The 22513-nt window shown below is 47.7% G+C and overlaps 10 protein-coding genes across 10 annotated transcripts; 7 read left to right on the top strand and 3 right to left on the bottom strand.

Moving 5' to 3' along the window:
- Nucleotides 1-212: 212 nt before the first annotated feature.
- On the top strand, nt 213-1286 carry FMAN_05311 (putative tyrosine-tRNA ligase; the record flags this gene model as incomplete). The annotated part of the gene is made up of 2 exons (XM_041828046.1): nt 213-457; nt 497-1286. 2 exons carry the CDS (start codon nt 213-215, stop codon nt 1284-1286), a joined length of 1035 nt encoding a protein of 344 aa, XP_041678948.1.
- Nucleotides 1287-1654: 368 nt separating this feature from the next.
- FMAN_05312 (uncharacterized protein) lies at nt 1655-3237 on the bottom strand (the record flags this gene model as incomplete). The annotated part of the gene is made up of 4 exons (XM_041828045.1): nt 1655-1746; nt 1805-2203; nt 2264-3054; nt 3122-3237. The coding sequence occupies 4 exons, from the start codon at nt 3235-3237 to the stop codon at nt 1655-1657; spliced, it is 1398 nt and encodes a 465-aa protein (XP_041678947.1).
- Nucleotides 3238-4863: 1626 nt separating this feature from the next.
- FMAN_05313 (uncharacterized protein) lies at nt 4864-5667 on the top strand (the record flags this gene model as incomplete). Its single annotated transcript, XM_041828044.1, has 1 exon — nt 4864-5667. The coding sequence occupies one exon, from the start codon at nt 4864-4866 to the stop codon at nt 5665-5667; it is 804 nt and encodes a 267-aa protein (XP_041678946.1).
- Nucleotides 5668-6333: 666 nt separating this feature from the next.
- On the top strand, nt 6334-6955 carry FMAN_05314 (uncharacterized protein; the record flags this gene model as incomplete). The annotated part of the gene is made up of 2 exons (XM_041828043.1): nt 6334-6420; nt 6470-6955. 2 exons carry the CDS (start codon nt 6334-6336, stop codon nt 6953-6955), a joined length of 573 nt encoding a protein of 190 aa, XP_041678945.1.
- Nucleotides 6956-7853: 898 nt separating this feature from the next.
- On the top strand, nt 7854-9958 carry FMAN_05315 (uncharacterized protein; the record flags this gene model as incomplete). The annotated part of the gene is made up of 6 exons (XM_041828041.1): nt 7854-7916; nt 7967-8060; nt 8139-8221; nt 8276-8401; nt 8464-9362; nt 9421-9958. The coding sequence occupies 6 exons, from the start codon at nt 7854-7856 to the stop codon at nt 9956-9958; spliced, it is 1803 nt and encodes a 600-aa protein (XP_041678944.1).
- A 437-nt stretch (nt 9959-10395) lies between these two features.
- On the bottom strand, nt 10396-11850 carry FMAN_05316 (uncharacterized protein; the record flags this gene model as incomplete). Its single annotated transcript, XM_041828040.1, has 3 exons — nt 10396-10807; nt 10868-11424; nt 11482-11850. The coding sequence occupies 3 exons, from the start codon at nt 11848-11850 to the stop codon at nt 10396-10398; spliced, it is 1338 nt and encodes a 445-aa protein (XP_041678943.1).
- A 2238-nt stretch (nt 11851-14088) lies between these two features.
- FMAN_05317 (uncharacterized protein) lies at nt 14089-15597 on the top strand (the record flags this gene model as incomplete). The annotated part of the gene is made up of 2 exons (XM_041828039.1): nt 14089-15224; nt 15279-15597. 2 exons carry the CDS (start codon nt 14089-14091, stop codon nt 15595-15597), a joined length of 1455 nt encoding a protein of 484 aa, XP_041678942.1.
- Nucleotides 15598-16990: 1393 nt separating this feature from the next.
- Nucleotides 16991-17794, top strand: FMAN_05318 (uncharacterized protein; the record flags this gene model as incomplete). The annotated part of the gene is made up of 1 exon (XM_041828038.1): nt 16991-17794. One exon carries the CDS (start codon nt 16991-16993, stop codon nt 17792-17794), a length of 804 nt encoding a protein of 267 aa, XP_041678941.1.
- Nucleotides 17795-18872: 1078 nt separating this feature from the next.
- FMAN_16058 (uncharacterized protein) lies at nt 18873-20281 on the top strand (the record flags this gene model as incomplete). Its single annotated transcript, XM_041828037.1, has 4 exons — nt 18873-18889; nt 18941-19985; nt 20035-20104; nt 20163-20281. 4 exons carry the CDS (start codon nt 18873-18875, stop codon nt 20279-20281), a joined length of 1251 nt encoding a protein of 416 aa, XP_041678940.1.
- A 359-nt stretch (nt 20282-20640) lies between these two features.
- On the bottom strand, nt 20641-22010 carry FMAN_05319 (uncharacterized protein; the record flags this gene model as incomplete). The annotated part of the gene is made up of 3 exons (XM_041828036.1): nt 20641-21091; nt 21144-21841; nt 21942-22010. The coding sequence occupies 3 exons, from the start codon at nt 22008-22010 to the stop codon at nt 20641-20643; spliced, it is 1218 nt and encodes a 405-aa protein (XP_041678939.1).
- Nucleotides 22011-22513: the final 503 nt, after the last annotated feature.

The following is a 22513-nucleotide window of genomic DNA, read 5'->3' as shown; positions in this document are numbered from 1 at the left end:
CACATATGTATGTCGAAGTTGAGTTAAAGCCATGGCCCCTCTTTGGAAACCGCAAAATGACATGTCGACAACAAACCTTGGCAAGAAACCTTCTTCAGCTTTAACTTTCATCGCGACATAAAGTTGCGGCGTGACTCACCTTGAATTCATTATAAATATAATACTCCTCCCATCGATTTAACAAGCCACGGTATTCTTCAAAACTGATCGCCATGACGCCAGAGGAATCGATTACCCTCATCAAGGCCAACCTGGCAGAAGTCCTGAACCCCGAGATCATCGACAATGTGATACTAAAAGACGGAAGACCTCTCCGGGTCTACTGGGGAACCGCCCCAACAGGAAAACCACACTGCGGCTACTTCGTGCCCATGGTAAAGATCGCCGAGCTCCTTCACGCAGGATGCCACGTCAAGATCCTCCTCGCCGACAAGCACGCACACATGGACAGCCAGGCGTCCCTCGACGAGATCGAACACTGATGCGAATACTACAGACTCCTCATCCAGAGCTCCCTCAAAGCTATTGGCGTGGATGTCTCTCAGCTTGAGTTTGTAGTGGGGAGCTCATTCCAGGAGACCAGAGAATACGAGGCCAAGCGATTTCGATTCTCGAACAACGTCACCGTGTCGCAGCTGATCAAGGCTGGTTCAGAAGTCGTCAAGCAAAGCAAGAATCCGACACTTGGTAGCGTGGAGTACCCCATTTGGCAAAGCCTCGATGAAGAGTGGCTTGGTGTCGACGCAGAACTGGGCGGGTTAGATCAAAGAAAGCTCTTCACATTTGCAATCGATCATATGCCAAAACTCAAATACAAACTACGAGCATACCTGATGAACGCCATGGTGCCAAGTCTTGGGGAAGCGCAGAAGATGAGTTCAAGCGAGCCAAACTCCAAGATCAATCTTCTTGACTCGCCTGAAGAAGTCACCAAAAAGCTCAGAAAAGCCATATGCGCCCCGAAGGAAATCGAGGGAAACGGTGTCATTGCCTTTATAGAACATGTCATCTTCCGCGTCGAGTCACTGAAAACTGGTGGCAAGCCGAGGTTCACGGTCGAAACACAAGATGGCGAGATGTTGGTCTATGAAGACATTTCAAAGCTCAAAGAGGATTATGCCAGCGATGCTCTAACACCGCAGATGATCAAACCCGCGTTGATCAAAGCACTCAACGAGCTTCTGGACCCAATTCGGAAGGACTTTGAGGCTGATGAAGATTGGCAACGTGTCGCTGAAATGGCTTACCCGGTTCAAGCGAAGCCTGGGAAAAACAAAACAAGATGAAATGAAATGGTAGGGGATCTAAAGGGCTGCCTATTCAGATAAAATGTCATCAAGCTACAGATAATTTGCCCTAAATGGAAATTTGCTAGCTTTTCCATGATAACATTAGGATCGAATCTCGCATTAGCTAAGCCAGGTAACCTAATATCACTTCGTGTTCAGATCCTGCTGTGTGTCCCAAACATTATCTAGGGTCCAGTATCTTACCTACATTCAATCAACATAATCTTGACCCCACTGAACGACGAATATGTATGTGAGGGTTCAATGATTAACAATGGTACTTGACATTAACACATAGTATAGGAAGCCATTCAATTAACTCGATTACTACAAGATCGTTTTAATCTACTCTCAAATAATCAAGCCTATATGTCACAGCTTTTGTCAATGCGGTAGGCTCCAGCCCCTTTGAAGTTATTAGTAGGATATATCATCTTAACAACTACTGATTTAGAGCCTATGTTGGGTGTGAGAACTTGAGATTTTTCGATGAGGACAGAGCTTATTCCACATACCTTTGGGAATTTTGAAGGAGCCCCAGAATCCTCGCCCGATAATGGATTTTGCAGGGCCGTCAGGCAAGTCTCCGACATGATCATTTGACATCATGGCTGGGTCATATGGATCTTTCCCACGACCTTTGAGTGAAAGTGCTCCATGTGTACGACCGATCTCTTTCCCGTCAATGAAAACCGCGTGTTGCTCTGAGGTAGCGTACAGGTCGGCGACAGAAAGAACCATATCTTGTTCATAAGTGCTGAAGTCTATGACAAGTTCTGCACCTGGGCCGAAGGTATAAGAGGTCCAAGGCTTCTCGTTACTGTAGACGCAGGGTGTATCTTCACTGCACGATGCGTAATATTGCAGTTCAGTTGGGCCAGAGGCGATGTACTGTAGGTCTGATGCCTGGGTACCTAAAGCAAAACTGTTATTTAGGGTTCGAATGATTTTGTGACTCAGCTGCTATGACTAACCTGCTCGAATCAGATAGAAGGTCCGTCCGAAAGGGCGTTGAATAGGAGTCATTGCACGCCGAGATTTGTACAACTCAAAACCTGGCTTCACAGGTCCCAGCAAAGTATCAAAGTCGAAGACGTGATTTTCCTTCGCGAGGCTGTTCTGGGGAAGGTCTCTGAGCTCTACGGTGGTGCCAGCCGTTTGGACAACTTCAGGATGGACAGGGAGACCGAAGCATAGAGCGGCCGGAGGCTCGCAGCTCTTATCACAATATTTTCCGAGAAGGTTGAGCGCGCTGTTGACGATTGCCATATACTCTTTGATCAAGACTTCGTGGTCAGCAGAAGCATCAGGGCAACAGACTTCCATGGAATCGCGGACTGCCGTCTCAATGTCGAGACCAGCGAAAGCCGCTGGGCAAGAGGATGGAGAGTCCCCTTCTCCAGTTCCGGGGTCAGGAAATCCCTCTTCGTCTCCGGGGTCAGGAAATCCCTCTTCGTCTCCAGGTTCAGGGAAGCCTTCTTCGTCGTCTTGGATGTGTATGTCAGGAAAACCTTGTTCATCGTCCTCAAAATCTAACTCTGTTCCTTTTTTTCTCCAATTGTATACAGCTTCACCTATCACAGCAATGTTGCCATCTGATTTCAGACTACATGTCTTTTCAGACGGTCGCCACTCTGCATGGACGCAACGGCTTTTCTGGGAGCAGAGATCGGCGCAATCCTCAGCATTTTCGATGTTCGAGCCTTGAAGAATCGTCGATCCCTTGGTAGGGTAGCCGCAGACTAGGACATATTCTTTGGCGCCTCTAGAGAAACCCAGGCTGTTAGTCTCGAAGAAGCTTTAAACGTGACAGCATTGATTGAGTTGCTTACCTTGTTACTTCTGCCAGATTGTTCGAAGGACATTTGACAGCTGCGCCGACCAGAGAGCCTGCAAAGAGTATAAGAGTAGCGTGCAGGAACGACGGTGTAGGCCTGGAACCAGCCATTTTCACTCTTTTCCCCAAGTTTGAATGTGGGTAAGCAGGCTATGGTCAGTAATGCTTTCTTTACATCTGAGATGAGGGTATATATAGAGTAAAACGTTGTGTATGCTGACTTTTGCCTTGTCAACCCGTCCTTTAGTTCCCAGCCACGGGATTTGCGTACACTCCTCAGTCTCAAGTTGCAGCCAATAACGCGAAACTTGTAGATCCAGTTCAGAATGCGTGCAAATCTCCCAGTCTTGTTTACTAACCCTTTCGGCGTTCTGCACTGCCCAACTGCATTCGTTATGACGTTTCCTCGTGTTTGATTGGCCTCAGTTAACTCGCCAAGGAAATCAAGAATGTACAGATTAGGTGGAAATTGCTCTGAAATCAGCTTGGAATGCGGAATTCGAATCAGGGATATTTCTAAGACACGGCAGAATCGGCCCGCTATAAGCTAATCATTGCCGAAGGCGAAGTGCAGATCTATGAGGCTGAGACACGGAATAACCTGGCCTAAGCTGATCACCGATATCTCGGTGTTGTGAGAAGCTGGGATTGACTCAGGGTCAGGAAAAACAGCAGAATGACTTACAGCAAAAATGGCTGATCTCTCACTAAAGCTTATCTGTTGTATTTCCTTGGCCCCTAGAATGGAAACAGAGATGCAGATCTTGGCGGTTGAGACACGGGACAAGCTGGCTAAAGCTGATCATCGATGCTTCATCCTGTATAAGCCGTTGTAAAGGCAGCCAAAGTCTATTGAGAAGTCGTGTTCAGCTTGACACCTCAAGTTGTCACACAGACGGTGTGTGTATCTTGTAGATCTTCCCTCCCTTACATTGTTAAGAATCCCTTGGTAGTCTAGACTTGTAAACAGACAGATTCCAAATCTCTTAACTCTTTTCTTGGCCCACGTCCTGTCTGGAATCCAACTCAAATGTGTTTCTTTCAACTGGGACCTGCAGTCAAAGCCATAGCAAACTTACGCTCTCCCTTCAAGTCATATAACAGGCCAGTGAAAATCTAGCGATTAATGTAGTATTCTCCACTCAAGTAATCCTAAGGGATCCATGACCATACTGAAATCACCTGAAGTAACAGCCTGGAGGCCATTTTCCACATATTCCCACCACTCCCCAAACTGTCTTCAATGTCTCACACCGGTACCAGGGGATAATGTTTGATCAGCATGGAGCAGCCTTTAACACAGGTCCATTGCCAGCCACAGATGATGCAGCCAGCTGGAAAAGGTTCCCTCGGAATGAAGGTAGAATATAGTTAGCCCGAAACACATCGGAGAGACAAGGATTGTGAGAAGGCTATGTTATTCCGCGTTATCACAGAAAAGTGACAAGTCACAAGCCACAAATAGGAGGATGTCAGCTGTGACGTAGAGATGTGTTGTTACGAAAGGAGCAGTAGTTTGTATTTGGCTGGAATGGTGAAAGAAGTGCCTCAACTTGAGGTGCCGAATACGATACACGTCTCATGATCACGAATAGCAAGTGTCGTGCGCATGTATAAATGTGAGTGTTGCCCCCTATGGCAATTGACCTGTAGCAACACTTCCATCACATCCTTCCACAGGGGACCCTTCTCTCCATCTCTGTTTTCAATCTTACCACCTTCCATCTGTCATTCACTATGAGACTCTCTGCGGCCCTTGTCAGTCTGAACGTCGTTCTCGGAGCTAGCCCGGCTTACGCCAATTGTGTCCCCGGCGAGAAGGTCATTAGCCCTGGGTATAAAGTCATGGTCAAATGCAATGACTATCCAAAGGGTACTATGAGCCCTGCTCCCTCTACGGAGGATTGCGCCCTGAGATGTGAGGGTACTGTAAACATCTGCAGTTACGAACCAAAGAGCAAACAGTGCATTGTCGCTTCAGCAAATGGGACTCCGGCCAAGTTGACTGGTGTCATATCTATGACCCCAATTAAGAGCGACTGTTGTCCGGACCTTGAAACATGCCGCGAAGAAAACACCAAGTGCGCTGCAGACTTGGCTGATGCGTTGAAACAGCTTGGTGAGAAGGATAAGGAGCTGACGAAAGCCAAGAAGGATCTTTTTGATGCAAATAAACAACTTGAGCAAAAGCAGAAGGATCTCGATGAGGCAAATAAGAAGGTTCAACAATCGCAAAAGGACCTTGACTCTTGCAGGAACCCAGCTGGCTCTGGACCACCGCCAAATCAGAAGCCACTCAATCCAGCAACATGCGGTGAACTGAAATCAGTCAATCCGCGCGTTCCCTTGATTCGACAAATCCAAGCCAACTATGAGAAGTGCAAAAGCGCTTGCATGGCGGAGCCAAAATGCCAAGCTTATAATGTATTCCATTTCACGGGATCTCAGAAGGATGGGGGTTGCTTTCTTTATGCAAAGCCTGTCGAGGAATTAACAACCGTCATTAATAAGAACTGGCGCTTGTATAATAGAGGCTGTTAGAGCTGAGATACATCCTCTTTCGCAGGGAGTAGTATGAGATAGTCTCAAGCAAGATATTGAATCTATTCTTTTAGACTTCAATACTATCGTTATACTTAGCTTACGATGCTTCTTGAAAACCCTGAGTATAATTCCAGTTGTCTATGAGTGTATGCACACTTGTGGGCTTTGCATGGTATGGGCGTTATCCCTTGATAGAAAGAGTGGTCTGATCTATAGTCGGGAATGACCCCACGTGTGTTGGCTGCAATTAATCGACACTAACCCTTAGAGGAAGATGCGCGAAACAACAGTGCTTATTTCGTGATAGATATATTTTGCTGTCATGACGTCAACATTATAGTCACCACCTGTTGAGATGTCATAAGCTTCAACCATCAATCACCATGATGGCAGCATGAGACATTTATACGTGTGTCTTCAGTACCCACGTACGAAAGCTTCTTATGTGCTACTCTCATTTGGGCGTCGAACTTGTGGTTAAGAATGACGCCAATTATTGCGCCATGTTTGATGTCATGTCATTCATCTCCATTATCTCACACCCGCCACTGCATGCCTGTTATAAGTCCGTGAAGCCGGCGAAATGTAATCTCGGGATTTCAAGTTCTGTGATCGACTTCCCGACTTATTATCACTCGGATCACAACAACAGCATTGACTAACATGGCGGCCAAGAACCCTGACTCCCTCGTCGGCCAAGGGCCATTTCATGCGCGGGTCCACCCAGCTAAGCCTGCTGTGACCAAATGGGTGAGGAGCCACATACTACCTGGATGTTTAATTTTCTCAGCATTTCTAGCACAAACCGGGTAACGAGCAAGGCAAAGATGCCGCCCCAGAGTACCACGCCGAGACCTTTCCACCAGGAACTGCACCCGCAGGGAATACTTTCCACCCGAGTCCCGAGAGCAACTACACAACTGAAGCCCTGAACATGCCGGCTCTAGACATGCCAGGCTCGACATCAAAGGATATCTACAATTCTATTGACACCGTTCATGGCAGACCACTGATTGGCCAAGAGAACCGTGAAATCAGAGGAGTCCATCCAAGAAAGAGGAAGAAGGAGCGTAGTGGCCTGGAGGGTATCGGTGCCAGTACAACATATTCTGTGTTTGACAAGGTTAGGGATACGGTTGCTGATAAGCCCAATGTCGAAAAGGGGCTGAGAGGTTACTCTGGGAAGATAGAGGGAGGATTGGCTGCTGATGGAGCAGAGTCTATGCCACCTGTCAAGGCAGATGAGCGGGCTGTTCGTGAAGGTCCCCATAAATCTAGAGGTTGATAATGGTCTGATTGTACTAGAGCTAAATAACATGTGTTATTTGCAGTTGAGGCTTGTGACTCAGAGCTTAAATTAGCAGATAGACCGTAGTGTCCCATTTGAGGATAGTGGAAGTGAGAATTGTCTACATCAAGTCATTAAAGTTACAGGATCACCTTTTAGCTGCAGGCAAGTACAGTAGAGAAAGGATAAAATACACTGACAGGGCAACTAGCGAAATCGTTCGATAAGATTGTTTGGGCTTATTGGCCCATTTTAAGTTTGACTACTCCATAGTACCCTGAAAATCAGGATCAACCGGGGTCCCCGTACCACAAGTAAAAGAATGTAATTGGCTGAATGCAGGTCATATCTCATTGACACATTTGTAGAGTGGGTATCATTGACTGTAACCCTGACGATACAGGGTATGTAGACTATATGATGAGACAAAGACAACTCAAGATATCGTCATCTATTTATCACCTCAACAACGATTTCAAATCAACATAAAGTTTGGTATAGACTTCAAGGGTACCAGGGCAAATTATGTGCATAATGACTTTTGTTTTTCATCATGGGCGGTAACAAGTGCGGGGTCGTTTCACGGCAGTTCTTGGTGCAGTCACCGCACCTGTCAGAACATCCCTCAATTCGGCAGTTACCTATCGCCTACAAGTAGATTGCGTCGCTGCATTCGTAATCTCTATAGCCTTCGCTTAGACAAAATGACACATTATGATGGTTCCAGAAGCTTAGACACGTGAAAATGCTCGACATCATGCGAAAACCTGTTCGAGGGAGCCTGAGCCATTGGTCAAGGTGTCTATATAATTTGCCTCCAAAACACACGGCTCGACTTGGGGGACACTACCAACACCCATCAAACTTCAGTCTTGCCAATATTCGCACTGCCAAAATGAGCCAAGTCTCGGAGAAAGCGCCCGACAGGAAATGGTGGAAGGAAGCCATTGTCTACCAGGTTTGAACCCCTTCCTCCCTGTTACTGCAATAGACTTATACATAGTTTAGATCTATCCCGCGTCATTCCTTGATACCGATTCTAATGGTGTCGGGAACATAAACGGGATCACAGCTAAGCTGGACTATCTCAAAGATCTGGGCGGTAAGAAGTATCCCGATCCTATGTTCATGATCTAACGAGTATATGTTAGTGGACATTCTCTGGATTTCACCAAGTAAGACCCCTCGATATATGGTGACGTTCCCGATCTAACATCTGCTTTATTTTACGAAAGTCCACAGAAGGACATGGGTTATGACATTGTATGAACCCGTTTCCCGATGAGATTGAAGTAGCACGCACTGACTTGGTCACAGTCGAATTACCGTGGAATTCATCGGCCCTATGGCACAATGCAAGACGTGCACCACTTAATCGACGAGCTCAAGGCACGCGATATGAAACTCATCATGGATCTAGTGGTCAATCACACCTCAACTGAGGTAAGAGAAAGCTTTACACTCTGTGTCCAACTTAACGTGACTGATTTCACCTGACGCTATAGCATCCCTGGTTCATCGACTCAGCCTCGTCTGCAGTAAGCGCGCGACGAGACTGGTACATCTGGCGCAAGCCAAAATATGACGCCCAGGGAAATCGACAGCCACCGAACAACTGGTGCAGTCTCTTCGACGAGACAGAGTCGGCCTGGACCTATGACTCTAAGACGGATGAGTACTATCTTTCTCTCTTTAGTCCTTTTCAGGCCGACCTTAACTGGGAGACCCCGTTCGTCAGAGAGGAAGTCTGCGATATCCTGCGCTTCTGGCTCGACAAGGGCGTCTCTGGTTTCCGGATGGACGTCATCAACCTCATCTCCAAAGACCAGAGATTTCCCGACGCAGAGATCCGTCACCCGGGCAGGAAGTACCAGCCGGGAGAGTGCTACTTCGCCAACGGGATCCGTCTCATGGACTATCTCCAGGAGATGAAGACCGCCGTCTTCTCAAAGTACGATACTCTCACGGTCGGCGAGATGCCGTACCTTGAGAACGAAGAGGAGAGACTCAAGATGGTCGCGGCTGAAGAAGGCGTGCTGAACATGATCTTCACCTTTGAGATGATCGGTCTTGACATCGTTCCTGAAAAGGGCCGCTTCAGCAATAAGTCGTGGAAGGTCAGTGAGCTGAAGGACATCGTCGCCAAGGCGTGCAGGCTAGTTGATCAGAACGGGTGGCATACGCTATTCTGCGAGAATCACGACCAGCCTCGTTCCGTCACGCGTTTCTGCGATGATTCGGATGAGCATCGCGTCGCAGGCACCAAACTCCTTTCAATCATGCAAACCAGCCTTCCTGGTACCTTATATCTGTATCAGGGAGAAGAGCTAGGTATGCGAAACGTGCCGAAGTCTTGGGAATTCGAGGAATACATTGATATTGAGTCTATCTCCTACATCAAGAAGTAAGTCTCACGGTTCCTATCACTCTGAACATGTACTGACAGGCTATTCGTTATACAGTGTCTGCGTCCAGTTCCCAGAAGGGTCTCCTGAAAGGAAAGAGGCAAAGAACCTTCTGCGCCTCAAAGCGCGTGACAATGCCAGGACTCCGATGCAGTGGGACTCTACATCCAACGGCGGCTTCTGCCCCGCGGGAGTCAAGCCCTGGATGCGCGTAAACGACGACTACACCATCGTCAACGCAGCCCTCCAGACTTCTGCAGGACGGGCAAACGACCGTACCATGCTTGTGTCGCCTTATCGCTTCTGGCAGCGAGGCATCCAGATTCGCAAGAAGTACAAAGACATGCTCGTCTATGGGGACCTAGAGATTATTGATGGCACACACCACAATGTCTTTGCGTTCAAGAGGATCAGCAACGACAGACATTCCATCACCATCCTTAACTTTAGTAAGGATGAGGTGACGTTCAGGTTTCCTGAAGGTGAGGGGGTCAGAGGCTGGGCTCTCGGGAGTTACGATGTGTTGTCTCTGGAGAGGCCCAGGTCGGGGGAGATACAGCTCCTACCTTGGGAGGGTCTACTCGGTATTGCTTGAAGGGTCTCTCGCTTGGGAACTGAAAAGTCAGACTGTCATTAATTGTTACGAAATTAGTTCGACATAGTTAATACAGATTGCCATAGATCGCCGATAACACGCATTGCATTGTAATATCATGCTTTATCGTGGTGAATGTTCAAAATTGGGCTCACTAACAACAACACTCAGAAGGATTCTGCCTTCAATTGTCATATTGCTTTATCAGAAACTAGGTCGATTGACGATTGTTATCGTATGATTGTTGGTATGGTCCACCAAATGAGTTGCTTCTTCAACCTTTTAGGTACAATCGCTTGGCAGTGAAGTCATTTACACGTATGGGTCGAGTGCCATTGCTATTCAACATCCTTGTTGTCACGTAATGGGTAGACTGGTATTGCGCAGGTACTGTAATTTGAACATTGCGATGTCAATCTATAGATGCCATTCGATGTTTAAATCTTTGAACCCGTCCTCATACCCATCAACCATGTCTCGATATCCGCCTCACTGTTGCCCTTCAACCATTTAATTGTTGTGGTCCGCACATTAGCCGAGACCCTCTCATACTCACACCGATCCTGCATAAGCTTGGTGATAACCTTGACCCATGGTGCTACATCCTGCTTGGGTATCGCGTATCGTCCCGACGCGTCGCGCTCTCCAGTTATGGGAGTCACTGGGATGATGTAATCCATTCCAAGCATAGACTCAGAGAGCGCACCCGCGTTTGATGACACGACTGGAATGCCTCGGAGGTGAGCTTCTACCACCACCATGCCCCAGGCCTCGCACCAGAGCGACGGGACGACAAGGACTTTGGTATCGCGCCAGAGATCCTTTTCTACTGCACAGCACGGACGGACACTGCACACTAGTTAGATAATCCTCGTTGTAGAAACCTACATTAGCAATGGAGATACTTACGTCATGTTAGACAGGTCTTTGATCTCTTTTACAGTTGCATCGTCGGCGCCCCAACTCATGTAGGTCAGAAACTCTAACTGCGGGCACTTCCTTGCCAGATCGACCAAGATACTCGCACCTTTTACCGGACAAGGGTTAATCATACCAACAAACCTCTTGTCCCAGTTAAAGACCTGGTCAGGGATAACATGATCTTTCCCGACCATATACGTCCATGGATGATGTATCAAGAAGCGCGTTTCCAACTGGCCGTGCTCAAGGGCATATCTACATATCGTCTCAGACACGCTCCAGATCCCGTCGAGCTGCTGGAAAAAATCTGCTTCGCGCGTGGTACTCGAATGACCGGGCAAGCCGCCGGCAAAGGGGCCGAAGGGAAGTTGTTCGGCTGTATGCACAACTGCTATGCGATACATGGTTAGATGCGCCAGTTCTGGTGCGAGACTAGCTTTCATGGAAAGGCCGTCATTGAAAATGATGTGCGTTGGAGAAAAACGTTTGATCTCTTCTTGGAGGAAGGAAATGAAATCCATGAGTGGTGCTGAAGACGTTCCATTCTACGATGACTTTTGTCAGTAATGTTGAAAACTTGAGTGGGAGGCACGTTTATTTACCTCGATATAGTCGGCTGTCATCCTGGCCAGCTGGTTTGGTGACTCTACCCTGCCGCCAAACGCAGCGTCAAAGCCTTCACTGTCGAGTGCCAGCGTCTCAACACCATCTTCCATACACAGTTCGTGCACCTGCACATCTTGTCCGGGCTTGTCGCTGTCTGACCTCATGTGCAAAACTTTCGTACGGAATTGCATATTCACCTCACTGCTACTATCCATATAGCTTTCTACCTCGCCACGATACGAGTAGCAGAGCTGGCGGACGCAGTGGCCTCTAGACGCGAGGTAGCGCAATAGCGCGTTGTTAGCCTTGTAACCGCCTGAAGAAGAGAAAAGACCTTTTGCGGTCTGGATGAGAAAGACGCGCATGGTGTTATCCTTTGGTTCTAGTAGATACTTCCAATGTGGTTCAGTGGGGGGAGTAGGGATCAAGTGTGTTTCGGGGATGCAAATATCGAATGACATCAATGAGGATTGAATGAGACTGGAAAAGAATGTGAGAAGAGGGTCGAGATTTGCGCAATGAATAAATAGGAGCAAGAGGTTCGCATGCGGGAGTTTAAACACTGATATACGTAGAGGTGCGTTAATTCGCCTTAGAGTTCGAATCACAGAACCTCCTATTAAACCTTCACAGTGACGCAATAGCGGCCTCGCCCGTGAGCTAGGCCTATATCCCCTGCCATTCAATCAATAGTGTTGGTCACTATTTCATATGAATGGCCCATCATCAAATACGGCAAATGAGTAAGTGGTAAAATGACAGATCAGATGATAGCTGATCAAGATTCATGATGTTACTGAGGTGATGAGATGGTGCTTCACATGACATTGGCGCACATCTCGGAAGCTTCCAGAGTTGCTTAGAGTCTCAAATCTTGACGATGTTGAAGGAGGAGAGACTGCATCTGGTTGCTCTGAAGACGGTTAGACCTTAGGCTACAGCTACGCATGACACGAATGTTGATTGATAGTTAAAGCTTATAACATCTCAACGAAACATATCATGCCAACATACTGAAAGCCCCTAATAAACTTTAGCTTACCAACCTAAATGCGCTATTATTAGATATGAGCTTAAGGATTTATTTAGTTACGTATAGTATATTATAGGTTAAGGCAGAAATCGAAAACTAAACCTTGTTAAGACCTGTAACTAAAAACTCTGTGCTATTACCGTGAAATGCAAATAGAGGACCAAGTAGAGAAAATGATTTCCACTTTCTATTGCTTACAATAATCTGGCAGAAATCGTGGAAAGCGAGGTTATATTTCGGAAGTTTGAAGATCTGTAGCAGGAGGTTTCGCGAAGACGATACAGTCTTTACTCCAGGGACCGCACCCAACTGTTGCCAAATAGTGGACCTGCATCTTTGGTCTTGCCGACGATCTGAATATTTATACTCTGAGGGGAAAGGAAATAAAAAGGGGTTTTGCATCCCGTTAGCAGTAATTTCTATGAGGTCTTTATTGATCTCACGGGACAAGTCCTCGATCACTGACCTGTGCATTATTTGCTTCCGTGGTTTCTCCCGACAATGACACTAGATTCAAGACACCACGACGAGGGCGGTGAGAATTCTAGAACTTGACCGCTGGCAAGAATAACTACACCACAGGTATGACTATTCTTACATTACCCAACGGCAATATCCCCAATGACATCACAGCGGGCTATACTCAGTCAATCTCGCAAGAAGCAAGACACGCATGATGGCTGGTTCTGTCTCCGGGCAGTTACAGTAAGCTAGATACTAGAGAATTCCTGGGTAAAGTATGAATTGGTATTTGAATACAATGACTTCAAGTTCTTTGATTCAGAGTAAACATAATCATGCAATGAGGTTGCGTGACCAATTAGATTGAACCAGCAGACAACTCCTTAAACCCAACAGGACCAAAAGGTCCGCAAGAAAGAGTGAAATAGATACGTAGAGGTGCAGTAAACAGGCCAAGAGTTCTCATCACGGGACCACATACCAGCCTTTCACTGTGACGCAGCATTTCACTGTGACGCAATTACGATTTCACCTATCAGCCAAGTCCACTTTATGCCATCAAAACATGAAAGAGCTTTAGCCAGTTTTGATGTAATCAACCGTATTCTGGTTATCACAGAGAATAGACTGAATTTGAGATGTGATGGATGGCCAACATGAAGAGATGTGATGAGATTGATACTGTTACTAGGGGGCTGAGAGGGCGCTTGACACACTGCTTAATTCCACTGTTAAGATATTGACTCAAGATTGTGATTGGATTGAAACACCGAGAGAATTAGTAAGGAAATCAAGAGAATCAACCAATAATTCTTTGTGGTAATTTCAATAGAACTCAAAGCGCACTTCTATGTCAGACGTATGTAAGGTTACTAATGCAGAGCCGAATGCATCGTGAAGGAAACACGATCCATTGTTCGGCACCTCCTATGATGTTATATTTTGTCAGCGGTGATGAAAGGATTGATGACAGACTTGTTCAGCTTGAGGGTCTTCAGACCAGGGTGTGAAGTGAATATATTGAGCATTTGACTCCTGAGTTGTGATATATGTGATATCGATCTTCTTAATTTTCACCTTTGAATCACGCCTCCATCACTTCAACACCATGAATTCATTGCAGCGAGCTCTTTCAAAAATTGCATTAAGTCCAAGTTCAGACTCTGAGCGGCTGGAAATAAACGGAGATGATAATGTTGAGTTCAGGGACGGCGATGTTGATAATCCAAGGAACTGGTCACTGGCAAGAAAACGGTATATCACCGCCATCACGATGTTACTATTGGCAAACGGCAGCATCGCCAGTAGCATCACAGCAGGGAACACCCAATCAATCACTCAAGAATTCGGCATCTCGAATGTCGCCGCCCAGCTCACGACGTCGCTTTTCCTGCTGGGCTTTTGCGCAGGGCCTTTGTTGTTTGGCCCGCTGTCCGAGTTCTATGGCCGTCAGTGGTTGCTATATTTTACCTTCTTTCTCTACTTCTGCTTTACGTTCCTGACGGCCTGGCCGACGAACTTGGGTGGTTTGCTCGTGGGAAGATTTCTCGCTGGATGTTTCGCGGCAGGGCCGTTTGCCATTGTGCCTGGAGTCCTGGTTGATCTATGGGATAAGTGTGAGTGCGGCAATGCCATGGGTATCTTGACTTGTGTTTGCTGGATTGGCCCGGCCCTGGGTACGGTCATATCTGGGTGCTTTGAGCTGAAGAAGGATTGGCGTTGGTCTATGTATGCTTGTCTTTGGCTCGGGTCATTTACTATGATGCCTATGCTGACGATTCCTGAAACACACGGCCCAGCGGTTCTTGCAAGAAAGGCAAAAATGGCTCGGTATAAAGGTCACGACGTACAGGCTGCAGGGGAGGCTTCCAGACCAAACCTACTTCAGGTGTATAAGACAGCTCTGACACGACCGTGGGTCCTCCTCTTCGACACAATCTCTCTACTGTGCTGTCTATACTCATGTCTCATTGCTGCTCTGCAATACATGCTATTCAGCATCTATCCCATCGTTTTCCAGGACCTGAGAGGATGGAACCCCGCCGTGTCGCAGCTCCCCGTTCTCGGACAGGCCGTCGGCGCCGTCTTCGGCCTTCTGATGGTGCGTTATCATACGAGACGACGCAAGGCAAAGATGGACATAGGGAGGGAGATGGTTCCAGAGGACCACATGGTTCTAGCCATGATAGGAGGCGTGGGACTACCAATTTCAATGCTCTGGCTGTGTTGGAGCGCCCAGTACAAGTCCGTATACTGTTGCATTCTCACGATAAGACATCCGGACTGATTTGTCAGTAGCTCCGCCCATTGGATCGTACCGACAGCGGGTGGCACGGTTCTGGCGACATGCCTGATGCTGATCCATGTATCCTGCTTTAGTTACGTCGCTGACACCTACGCGGACTACGCTGCTTCTGTCATAGCTTCCAATCTCGTTGCGAGGTGTATTAGCAGCGCGGGAGCTCCTGTTTTCACAAGTCAGATGTTCGAGGCCCTTGGAGTGGGCGGCGGAGGCTCGCTGATTGCGGGTGTGGCAGCGCTTCTCGCTGTCATACCATTTCTTTTCTACCGCTATGGCCACGCTATCCGATCACGGAGTAAGTACGCTCTCGCTTAAGCTGGGCTATCAAGGCGAAGGAAGATGAATTCGCGTGTTTGGATGGCGAGCCCCTGAGTGTTGAGGATTTAGTTAGCGACGTCATTCTCGCGACAGCCAGCGAAATGTCAACTTGACTAGGTTGAGCAAACGCGACGCACTTAGTCTAGATGGGGCTTCTACCCTGTCAGTCTTGGATCCAATAGATGCACCGCAATAAACTACCGACCATCACATTGTGACAAATCGAACCTTACTTGTCGGAGCCATCTAGATGATGCGTGATGCCACCGTTTGATGTCCAGGGGATCTTCACTCACACCATCTCCCATATCAGATCGCAATACACTGTGGGGCCAGCCTCCACCCCCAAATACTACCCTCCGTTGGAATATCCGTCGCTGATTGGGCTCATGCATGATTGAGTTTGCCGATGGCTGGACAGGACCTTTGGATTGGGGTTCTATAGGGGTTCGGAGCCGTGCCGTCTTGATATGGTTGGTGGGCAGATATCGCTCATAGCAATTTATTGATTTGGGTTTGCTAAACGACACTCGCTTACGGGACATATCATTTATCACATTCCAAAAACCATAACGGGGCCTGAGTGATGGCGTTTCGGTAGGCCTTTGTTTCGATGATAATGACTGTTGAGTCTTGACGATATGCAGATATCCTGTGGAGCTGTGTGCTTATCAAAACGCAGATCCTATAGCTAAAAATACTAAAGAACCGGGAGTTTTAGCATCCGCTTTTGGGACGAAGGATATTCCATGCTTACATGCCGGGTAACGAATCCAGAGTATTAGCTGCGGGGTTACGAGACGTTCCCGTTCAAACGTCTGCCGTCTGTATAACTAATTTATGGGCACTAGGCCATCCAGAAGCGGGGTAGCTGTGGGAACTAGAGCCTTTACATGCCATGACGACTAAATGACAAGGGACTAAATGACTAGGTTAGCATCCTTGCTCATCAAGTCCCTTGCAGCATCAGCACTGTAACACACCATTTCCACTCCTCGGAAATGCGTTACCCTCTCGTCAAGCCATGGTATTTAAAATAAACGCATCAGATAGCATGTCGAATTGTCTTTGATGGAGATATTCTCCGCCTGCTGCTAACTTTTAGGTTAAATTGAGCGGCGGCATACCGATCTAGTTCGACCCGGGTATTTAATGGTTAGAGACGGAGATAAACGTGACGGTATTTAAGTAAAGGCAATACAACAAGTGAGTAAGAAGTTGCCATATACTTCCTCCCCCGTTGCATACAGCGACAGAGCCCATTTTCTCGACATGAGTCTTTTACATCAGTGTGTGTGCTTGTCCCAGTGCCACGGCCCTCGTTTTCTTCGCCCTGTTATTTCATGAGAATCATGTACGGTCCCTAACAAACGTCTTTGTAGCAATGGCCATGGAACAAGCTCCCACTACACACGAGAACCAACCGTACGACCTATCCCTCCTTGGCAACTTGGATGCCGCGACTCAGCTGTTAGGAGATCAGTGGTATCTTGTCCCCAATGACGGGAATTACCATCTGCTCACCAGGACCGAAGAGTACATACCCAGACTTCTCGGGGACCCGGCTCTGGTTCAATGGCCTGAGCCTCTCCTCTCACCAGAGCTTACAACACCCCAACAAGATTCATCTTCGGCAATCATCACGAGCCCAGCTAGCAATGCCGAATGTCGTCCAGACTCTCTGGTGCATCAACACGCTTCACAACGCACAGCCGTTTCTACTTCCTCCAGCGATGTCGACCACCATATTTCTGCATCGACGCAGCCCGAATCAAAGAAACGTAGTGTCAGCTTCAGCGTCGACAGCACGATGACCCTGTCACAGGGAGATACTACCACGAGCCCCAACACAGAAATCTCCGTCCAGGAGGCAGGCCCGAGCACGAAGAGGCGTGCTACTACCAGTACTGTCCCAACCAGAGATATCGAGTATATCAAGAAGGTCAGGGAGAGGAACAAGCGCGCTGCGACCAAAGTCCGCCTGAAGCAACGGGAAACCGAGAAGAACCTCGCGTCCGCCGAAAAGGAACTGCAGCAGGCGAACCAGAGGTTGACAGAATGTGTGAAGGAGCTAACTAACCAAGTGCATGACCTCAAGATGCAGCTCCTTCAGCATGGCACTTGCGACTGCGCCCTTATTCAGGAGTACATTGGCAACGAGGCGAACCGCTATGTGCAAGAAACGAGTGGCTAGACCTTTTATCCGCGAGGAATATTTCAATGCTGTTTGACCTTCTGGAATTGCATATTTTACTTAATCTTAACTATCTACGAGACCATGAAGCCCTCTATGGCTAGGATTATATACTGCATGGCTTTAGGAATCAGAAAAGACTGCCTTTATCTATATTAATGGTAAGATTTGGGAGGTTAAGAAAACACCAAAACGTAGCTAGTATGAAAAAAACACAATTTGCAGTTACAACTTATGGCAAATAGCTAAGAATCAGTATACAGAACTAATTGATGGAAAATAAAATATGGAAATACTTTTGGAATATGATTTGAGTCCATAGACTTGCTGTCGCACGCCCTACCCTAAAAGGGTCAAGACTCGAGTGGTGGACTATTAACCTTATGGACAAAGCCACAGTTAGCCAATACACCATAGCCGTGTCATCTTTACAGCTTCAAACCCACGCCCATCAAACCGCTGACATCACAAGTCAGTCAGAAATGCAAGTGCTTGACAAAGGCCATCTCACTGCTTACATGCATGACATTCTATTTATCACTATCGTCAATCCGGTTAGGCGCTGTAGTATCGCCACGCACCCAGATCTCACACTGACAGAGCGCTGACATATGTGGATCTGCTAGCAGATATGATGTGGTATGGTCTTTTGCGGAGCTGTATCGGAGCCGGAGACCCCAAGCTACGCTAGTGAAGCGAAAACCTAGGGACAAGGTTTCCGGCTTGGAGTAGGAAATAAGGAGTCCTGTATGAAGCAGGTACTCGTATATATGATGGTGACACTATGTAATGGAAGCGGCACTGGACCTTGATTTGGGTATGGTATTGGGGGGTATTGCAATAGGCTGATGAAAGAATGGAGAAGAATATGCATTCTTAGCACATATGATTTTATATGTGTATTGCATTGTGATGATGAAAAGATGAATGAAATCACGTAGAACAACAACATTCTCATGATTGGGAGGAAGTGCTGGGGATGTGATGAAGAGCATAAATTGCATGGCGAAAGTCCCCTCTTGCTGATAGATTCTTGAGAGTAGCCACAATCGATATACAATCAACACCAACGATCAACATGGCAGAAGTATCCAAGTATGCTCCAACAACACCCTGTGGATAGTCAATCTCTAATGTTGCCACAAGACCAGTCTACACAACATCCTACAAGCCCCATCCCAGCGAGAGGATGAAGGCAGCCACTTGGACAGGCACCAAGTCCATTGAACTGACCAGTGTGCCCAAGCCCACCATCACCGCGCCCGCAGATGCCATCGTGCACGTCACCCACTGCACCATTTGCGGCTCGGATCTGCACATGTACAACGGCGATATGAACAAGGTTATGGAGAAGGGGCTCATCATGGGCCACGAGGCTATCGGCATCGTCGAAGATGTCGGTCCTCAGGTTAAGACCCTAAGCGCAGGAGACCGAGTTATCATCCTGCCCGTCATTGCCTGCGGAGACTGCTTCTACTGCAAGCGCAAGGAGTACTCCCTGTGTGACCGCACCAACCCCTCCAAGGAGTTGGAGCAGATGTACGGCCATCGCCTGTCGGGCATCTTTGGTTACTCTCTGATCACAGGAGGATATCCTGGAGATCAGGCAGAGTATTGCCGCGTGCCCAACGCTGACCTCACTTGCATCAAAGCCCCCAAGGACATAGAGGCTAGTAAGCTCGTTGGCCTCGCCGACGTGACTCCTACCGCCTGGCACGGCAACGAGCTGGCCGAGGTCGGCGAGGGAGATGTCGTCGGCGTCTGGGGCTGCGGTGCCGTTGGTCTGTCGATCCAGCGTCTTGCGAAGCTGCGTGGAGCCAGCAAGGTCTATGCCATTGACAAAGACGAGCAGCGCCTGAATAATGCCAAGTCGATGGGCATGATCCCCATCAATGTCAAGGAGCACTCTGATCCTGCCGACTACATCTTGTCCATTGAACCCCAAGGGCTGGACCGTGGGATTGAGGCGAGCGGCTTTAGGAGCACCAACTCAACTGCCCATGCTACTATGAGAGCGTTGGGAGTCGAAGGGGATAGCTCTGATACGGTCAGCGCAGCTATCAAGGCAACCCGTAAGGGAGGTAATGTTGCGTTGATTGGAGACTTTTTCTACAACACTAACAACTTCCCCATCGGAATGTTGATGGAAAAGGGTATCACCCTGCGCGGAGGACAGCTCTACGCCCAGAAGGTATCAAAACTAAGCTGCGTGCTACGTAACGGTACTAACTGTCTTGCAGTACTTCCCGCTTCTTCTAGACCTTGTCGTCGAAGGGAAATACGATCCCTCTTTCATGTTCACTCATCACGGTACAGTAGCCTATTCGTATCTGCTAATTGTCGTTGTCTAACCCTTCTTGCCTTGCAGATAAGTTCGAGAATATCTCCAAGAACTATGATGCCTTCTTTAGTCACAAGACGCCTGGGGGATTGAAGATTTGCCTCTCAACTGCGTTTGGACGGGCACAGACTGGGGGTTCCGTTTGAACATGATGAAATGCTAGGTCTTTGCATGATGGGGAAATGTGATCTTAACTTTCCTACACTCATTACAGTAGCAAAGGGTCTTCCAGTCCTTACAGAATAATAGTACAGTTGTTTGAGATCTATCTAGTACCATGACCCATTGAGAGGGAAAATATAATCATATTCTGTATATCCCCCTAAGGCCGTAAGCTATCAGCCACGGGTATCATGCTTGAATATTATATCTGTAATCATGCACTGAAACTTCAGCAGAGCCCCTTTTCAACGGTCTAGTATATGCTTTCAACTTCCGCATTCATCTCAAGATGCATATAGATAGCAGCGCAGCTTTATCCTTGGAGCTTATATCAAGCCAATACCTATCTGCAACCTGAATCACTCTTGTAAAGCCTAGATATGATAGTCTTTGGCCACTTTGCCACTTTAGAAAACTTTGGATCATTATCCAGCTGCACATCGATGGCGCTTATGAGTTTCCGGGACCAGCCTTGAACATACCAAAATTGCTGCTCAACGAGGCTTAGAAGCACTGAGAAATATGATAACAGGACAAGAGCGCATGGGTCATTGGCCTGGATGTCTGACATGATGCTTGCAGAGATGCCATATGGGAAGAACATGACCATGCCTATCTCTGGCTGGGTACCAGCATGTGCAATGAGAATAGCCGACTTTCGTAGCTGCAAAGTTGCAAACTCATAGTCTTCCCTGTTGCAGTCCGATAGATTAGTCCGATAAAAAGCAAAGAGGCGACGCAGTGCCTGAAACGTATCCATTGGCAGAGCACTGCGGTCCAATGGCGGGTCGAAGCTTTACATTAATAGTCAGCCTATCGGTTCGTGGGGAGGTCAAGATCACGTACTCGTAAGAGGCCTCGTCATTCTCTCCGACTATCCAGATACCATTTGACCACGCCGAGAACGGCGTTTGCGAAAGACTTTGTCCCGCACCGAAAAGACTAGATCGAATGCCACGTATCAAGACAAAAATTTTCAGAATATCAGCCATGGCATCTTCGGTCCGACCCGCTGGTGAAAACGCGTATATAACGATTGTCGATGAGAAGCAGAACGCAGGATGCCAATTCTTTTCGTCGATGCTAGAGAATATGCTACGGAAGCCATGCATACCACGGGTCTGGTGGTAGGCTGCGAGATCGAGATATGTGTCCCGTCTTGCAGGTAACAGGTGAGCCTTGTGCAGCGCGGCGACGGAGAGCAGGCCGTGAGAGAGAAACGGTGTATTATATGACATCTCGGGGAGGACCATACGCCAGATGTGCTGCATATCCAGCCTCAGGGCAAGGGTGTTGGCTGTAATGGCAGAGTAGTGGTGCATCAGTTCCAGGCCGTGATTTTGGAAATCCAGAGATGCACCCGGCGTTGGAGCACTCCATACTTCAGCTACGGATAATGCATCAGGACTCGCTTCGGTTTCTCTGCTACTTAACAGGGGCACTCGAACGGTTTCGGTCTTCTGAGGAGACTGTTGCGATGAGGTCAAGGTGCATGTTATCCCGCGGCGGGCACAGTTAAAGCAAGAGGGAAGTCTCTCATCGCACTATAACGAAAGCGTCGTGAGATATCAGCAAAGTCCGCCAAGAGAAAGTGGAGGGGAAGATTTCACGAGGAGGATCCATAATGTCGCGGCCGTGACATACCTTGACCTTTCTACGTTTGCACTCCCGACATCCGCTGCGTGACTTTGTATGAGAGCGTCGTGGTTTCATCGTTTGGACACATACGTCGTCACCGACATAATGGAGGATATCGGTGAATTCTTACAAACAAACCGCGTGTTCGGACAAAATGGACTTTTGAGGTCGCATAGCGGAAGAGGGACTAGTCATAAGCTTATACCGAGCCTAAAACGCGAATACGCGGCATTCGGATGCGCCGGGCACTAGAGGGTATCCAATGATAGAGTTGAGTTGACATTCGACATGGATATGATACGGATCCACATCTTGCCCTAGCATCGCAGATAAGGCTGAAGAGTCAGCTCCAATATCTAAGCCATGGATCAAACGTCGAGGTACGTAAGCTATAGGCTCTTTGTAACGGAGTCTTGCATATATAGATATAACGGACTCGAAATGTTCCATTATTGGAGTGCTATCGCATTTAAAAGTAAGGTCTCCCTGAGCCTAAGCATATATCGAACCATCTCACCAAAGACATTATCCAGTGTCATCCTTCGCCAAAGAATTAAAGTGATCTATTACTCATCTTC

This window comes from Fusarium mangiferae (genome assembly GCF_900044065.1).
Source record: "Fusarium mangiferae strain MRC7560 genome assembly, contig: FMAN_scaffold002, whole genome shotgun sequence".
Lineage (NCBI taxonomy): Eukaryota > Fungi > Ascomycota > Sordariomycetes > Hypocreales > Nectriaceae > Fusarium > Fusarium mangiferae.
This window is presented reverse-complemented; position numbering and strand designations above follow the sequence as displayed.